Here is a 6,363-nt window from a genome sequence, read left to right as displayed (position 1 = left end):
TTAAGGGCTACGGCCGACTCTTGCCTCTAGCTGTCGTGTTTTTGACAATTGATGTGATTGTAAACCGCCCATTTTTGAAAACAAAGTGGGCTTTGCAAAAAATTCAGCAAATCAGCAAAGCTGTTTTTCATTACAAATAGTTCATACCGGGTTGAAAAAACAATTTAATTGAATTAAAAAAAAGAAGTTAGTTTTACACACTAACTTATGGTTTCTTTCTTATTCCAGGTCAGGGTACTCTTCTCCAAAGGGCCTTTTATTTCCGTTTTTGCCAGTGACCCCCATATCATCATCAAAGCTATCAACCAAAACCTCAACAGTGTGCTGAGAGACTCCAACATCAACGGACACGACTACATGAGGAACATCGTCCACCTGCCAGTATTCCTCAACAGCAGAGGCCTCAGCACGGCCAAAAAGCTCTGCACCGCTGCCCCCGTCAACGGAGAGCCACTTCCTGCTGAGGGTAAAGTATAACGGCTAATTGAACATTTATTGTACTGTTTGGATTCATTTATATCACCCTTTTTTTCTAAACAACATAACAATGGTCAGTCAAATACAATACCAAGGCTGGGTAAGGTTTAGAGGTTAGGTAGCTCAAAAACATATTAGTTATTCTTTCCCCAACCTATAGTCATTATTTCTTTATTTGAAATCTTCTTCTCTTTTTATTATAATTCAAGATATTTCATTGTGAACATGTTTAGAGGATTGCTTTCAGTTTATGGCCATTTTAGGCATGAATTGACAGAATGGGAAAATATATTATTCTATTTTATTTGAGAGGTACATTTTTATTTCCGCATGCGAGCATTGGTGAGATGTGAATCTCTATGTTTCTCTTCCTCTCTCTCTCTGATCAGGATGGCATGAAGACTTGGACAGGAAGATGTCTCAGACCAGCATGGACCAGGCCAAGTTTGGCAGCAAGAACGCCCTCAACCGCAGGGTAACCGCTATTCAAGTCAAGATTATTTGTGTAAACCAATATCACATACGATGTTTTGTTGGGGTTTACATTTCCACATCAATGTTCCCAACCCGGCCCAAGATCTAAAGAAGACAGTGAAGAACAATGGCACACAATAAAGACTATGGGAGAAGCATTTTGAAGAGAAACCCCCCCCTTTGCTAATGGCTGGGGATGTGTCATAGATTGTAACAATGGCATTAATAATAGACAGGCAATAATAGAAAGTAGGATTATAATATATCCAAATGAGATATGGAAAGACCAATATATCAAGCACTGCTTTTCTACTTGTTATTGTAAATAGAAAGGGTGCACACCCCATCGTTACCAATGACAACCAAGCCAACAATAATAAGAAATCGCAGAAAAAGCTTTTGAAACCAAATGAAAGCAGAGATAGATGAACGAGGTAAAATAAATTAGTTTTCCCACCACACTTAATATTCCCACAACGCTCATTTTATCTGGAAATACCATAGCGCTGGAAATGAATGATTGATGCCTTGATATTAATCAAACAAAATTAAAAAGCAGTTAATTTGCTGCAACGAGAAGAGAAAACATTGGATTGGGATTAGAGATGCTGCCTTGGAAGCCCCCCCCCCCCCCCNNTTGCTCTCTCTTTTTTTTTCCGGCCTCCTCCTGGCAGTGGGGGGGGGAGGCGGTGGTGCAGTACAGACGTTGTGTTGGCAGGCAGTGCGGAGGCCAGAGGACAGAAGGAGACACACAGAGACGAAGAGAGAGGTGCTCGGTGTGCGGCCAAGGTTCCTGGTGTAATTGATGTAATGACTGTTTATCCTTCCTGCTGCGTTGCCACAGCCTAATGACAAGACCTAGCAGCAGTGGGTCCCTGTGACAAAACACTGGCACCAGGACTGCTGGCAGGAGGCTAAGTGACTCTGCTGCTGTCGCTGATGCCTTCCTCCCCCCTGCGAGACCTTCCCTCTACCCCTCCCTCCTTCCCGCCTCCTCCTCTTGTTTGTTTGTTTGTTTGACATTTGTTTGTACCTCGGGTTTATCTAGTACCCTCAATTATTGGTGTTGGCCCTTCTATTATGGGGAGGCATTCTCTTTTTATTTGCCCTCTGCCACTAGCTAGCTCTTGGCAGGAGGGCCCTCTGTCTACAAGTGGAGATTAAAATGAGGGCAGGAGGGGGAAATTAATTAGTGGTTCTTCATTTTCATGTGTCTTCTCAAGTCGCGGATAACATTAGGAGTATCTCTACCATCTTCTTTCCATTTTTTGGGAATGAATAATGTCCTTTTTTATAAGGAAAATAACTCTAATAAATCCACCACCCTCTCAATGTATGACAATGGTTCACAGAAAAGTGTATCAGCAAGTAGAAAAGCAACAGTGAGAGTAAGTAAATACAGACACAATCATCCGAACCAATGAAGCTGTAAATCTAAAGTCAAAATCAATAGGTATTGGACAGTCATCCACACAGGACTGTCTGTATGCTGGACCTTTCCAGTTGTGACTGAGTGGGGGCCATATGCCTCGTCTCACTATAGAAAGAGGTCATGAGACTGGCATTATGACTTCAAAGTCAACCAAAAGCCTCGCCTTGGCTCATGACCACAGCAGCTGTCTGATATCATCACAGATGTTCTCTGCTAGATCTGTGTCAACAGCTCGCCTGTGTGTCATGACTGTTCAGCTTCGGACAGTGGCTCTTTGATTTGCATTTGTAGTCATAGGGATTGGTATGTTTTGCTCATTAAAAGATGGATGATGTAGTGGGGAAGACAGAAGAAGCTGATGTTTTTAAAGTTAAACTATTAAATAAAAAATGTTTGCTGGATTATCTTTACATTCCGAAAGTGCTTGTAAACCATTGATAAAATATATAATTGGGTTGCATAACGTAAATATAAATCAACATGGATATGACAACATGAGGCCGGCTATCCACCTTCATCGACATTTCTTTCTCAATCTAGTGAAGCTTAAGGTTTTACAGTGACATGAACCGAGATGACCCTCAAGCCTGAAATGCCAGCGCTCCTGTCTCACGTATTAAAGCTAGCAGTGATGACGCAAAAGTATCAAAACGTGTGCTAGGGTCTGTTCATGCTTTTGTTTAGCATGCTGTGGTTGTGTTTGTTTTACTTCTGTGACTGTAAGAGAGTTCTTCTTCGCCACCGGTAAACTGCTATATTTAATACACCACTTTCTTTCATAAAGTTTGAATAAAAATACCATTCTGATACATTAAAGCTGCATTAAACACCACATATAATCATAGTCATAAAGACGCATAGTGTCCAAGCCATCTAGAAAATGGTACAAATCGAAAATGTCCAATCTTAAGCTAATTTAGGCTCTCTGTGTGTATAGGACACATACAGGCGTCGGCAGATGCAGAGGACCGTCACGAGACAGATGTCCTTCGACCTGACCAAGCTGCTGGTGACTGAGGACTGGTTCAGCGACATCAGCCCACAGACCATGAGGAGGCTGCTCAACATAGTCTCCATTACAGGTAAAGAAGAAACAATATGCTGCTTAAGAGCCACCCTCATTTGGTTATATTAACAAAACAACAACAACAACCCTAAATAAACTCTTAAATTCAAGATGATTGTCAGATTTAGCCATAGGGAAGAAATACTGAGGATCGAGGAGGGAAAAACATAAACACACTGATGGAATTTAATACTAGACCACTAGGGGTCAATATTATGTTACGGAGGGGGGGAATTCAACCAAGCATTTTAATGAAAACTTAGCTCATAGGTTTCTGAGATGACCTTTGTTTTCTCAGACAGATTAGACCAGCGACTTCTTAGGCCACTAATCCTCCTCACCTTTGTTATAGGTCGTCTGTTGAGGGCCAATCAGATCATCTTCAACTGGGACCGGCTGGCCTCTTGGATCAACCTGACCGAGGAGTGGCCTTACAGAACGTCATGGATCATCCTGTTTCTGGAAGAGAGTGAGGGAGTGTCCGACCACACTGCTCTCAAGACCATCTATGAGAGGTACACACACACACACACACACACACACACACACACACACACACACACACACACACACACACACACACACACACACACACACACACACACACACACACACACAGAGACAGACAGACAGACAGACAGACAGACAGACAGACAGACAGACAGACAGACAGACAGACAGACAGACAGACAGACACACACACACACACACACACATAGACAGACAACACCCCCATCTCTTTAGCTACTAATCTGTTCTACAAGTTGTACATGCTTTCTTTCTTTTCTAACTTATCTTGGGTGACGACTCTAGCACACTTAGGTGACCTTGCTTAGTTTAAGGACCCGGTGTTGTTGGTAAACTATACGCCTGTGGCTTCTGTGTCCTGACCTTTTTTTTTACGAGAATATCCTGAACAGAATGTAAGTTTTGCATTCAATAAATACTCCCATTTCTTTATGTTCTTTCTTTGAAATACTGATATAACTAACTCTTACCAGGAGGTGGCAGTAGAGGATTTGGTTTTCACTGTTAGCAACATTAGTGCACAGTCCCTGAGAATAGCTTTGAGTGCAACAGTAATTGGCAACTGACAGACAGATTTTGTAATTGATCATAATGCACAAGTCAAATAGATGACTGTAATACAGCCTGGTCTTCTCTGGACTAATCCAGGGACACTTTTCCTTAAAATTGGACAAAAGAAAGTCAATGCTCAGGCATCTTTGTTTGAGCAGTGAAGGAAAGTATTGTGTCTGTGCGTGTATTCAGTACGACTGTTCATGCCTTTGTATGTGTGTGTGGTCACGGATGCTTTTCAGCATGCTAACCGCAGACAGGAGGAGGAGGCCGACACGGGCCGAGTCGCTGGGTTTGGGTGCTGCTGTGTATCAGTCGATGGCCTTTAAAGGTTGCACTCTGTCACAATACACTAGTGCCTATGACTCCTGCGGCAGGGAAGCGTCACAGACAGTTACTGTCAGCCAGTCAGCCAGCTAGATTCAGCAGACATCCCTCCCTCCCCCATCTCCACAGCCTCATTAGAGTAGGTTTGCTTTTCAGAGGACAATAGGAATTACCTTCCATTTCTTTGATGTTACAGGGGACATGTCAAGTATGAGGGGAGGACAGACTACAAGGTATTCGAGGAGAAGCATTTCAGTTAGCGGTTTCGATTATTTTAGCTGAATATGATGATATATGCCCTCTACAAATGTTCATTTATGCGGTAAAAATGCACTTCTCTGTTTATCTTTATGATGTGTCATTATAGTGGACATCCTTAAGGAAATGTGCACACTTTTTACCACAAATATTCTGGAAAATCCGACTCTCAGATATATAATTATACACTGGAATAGCCATCAAATGCTGCTGTGATTCTACGTCTTGCCTGGATTTGAGCGCCTCCTTCCCCACATCACTGGATTGTGCTTACACCGCTCATTAGCCTTAATAAAGCCATCGTCTTGTTGTTGACCAACGGCCCTGTCTTTCTTCATCTTCCTCCTCACTGGCTGTCTTTCCAAATGGCTGCTCTGTACTGTAGTGGCCGTCGGAGGAGCAGCCTTAATGATGATGACAGGAAGCCTCAAACAGGCTAAACACAACGCCTAGCCTAGAGGCCTTATCTCTTGCACTAATCTTCTGCTGATAAGACTCAGGCCTCTGTCTGTGTATCTTTTTCCGTCTCTCTTCTCTTTTCTTCCCCTTCCTTATGATCTGAGGCTCTTAAGTCCCTTTTATTATTCTGTCTTTTTCCCTCAGCAGTCGATAGGCCCTTTACTGGCCTCTCACAAACTCAAGCCCCACTGTGTGTCTGCTTCAGAAATGGATATCTTCTTTTTCTTACTTTCCTTTTTTTACATGAACACCACATGAGCACACTCGCACATATCACATGTTACTTCCTGTATAGTATACTTAGCATCCTTTTGGTTTAATTCCGTTACCAGCGCAGTTAACCCCCTAATGTGTGGTCATGTTTTTGTTTCACATGCATTCATAGAAACGAGTTATTGTGCTCAGCCATTTTTACACAGGGGAACAGCACATCCCCTGAGCGTTACTAAGTGAATATATTAGTGGTGAAGTGAACGTGGGGGTGAGTAAGCCCCTTATAGGTCAACTGTCGCCCTGCATCTCAGTCACATAGCTGCATGCTCTTCCTCTCCTCTATGTAAGGCTTGCTATGGCTGAGTACATAGAGAATCAGAAATATTACACTTTCTTAAGTCATAGTCTGGAGAAATCTTCAAAATAATTGCCTTCTACAGCTACATCTGTTAAAAGATAAGTTTAAATATAGGTTTGATCCTTGCCTGAGGTCTTTTGAAGTTGGCTCAGTTTTATACCCTTCTAAATTAAAACAAAATTGAGCCATCCACTACAAAACCAACAGGGAACATTGCAT

The 6,363-nt window shown here is 42.4% G+C and overlaps 1 protein-coding gene across 1 annotated transcript; it reads left to right on the top strand.

The window, feature by feature from the left end:
* Nucleotides 1-228: 228 nt before the first annotated feature.
* On the top strand, nt 229-3,964 carry LOC104948793 (kinase D-interacting substrate of 220 kDa-like; the record flags this gene model as incomplete). Its single annotated transcript, XM_010775019.1, has 4 exons — nt 229-466; nt 867-952; nt 3,321-3,465; nt 3,802-3,964. Coding segments are annotated over 4 exons (632 nt in total), but the record flags the coding sequence as incomplete, so codon positions are not given.
* Nucleotides 3,965-6,363: the final 2,399 nt, after the last annotated feature.

This window comes from Notothenia coriiceps, unplaced genomic scaffold (genome assembly GCF_000735185.1).
Source record: "Notothenia coriiceps isolate Sejong01 unplaced genomic scaffold, NC01 NC01_scaffold00015110, whole genome shotgun sequence".
NCBI classification, from domain to species: domain Eukaryota; kingdom Metazoa; phylum Chordata; class Actinopteri; order Perciformes; family Nototheniidae; genus Notothenia; species Notothenia coriiceps.
The sequence above is the reverse complement of the archived record's forward strand: the minus strand, read 5'-3'. Positions and strand labels throughout refer to the sequence as shown.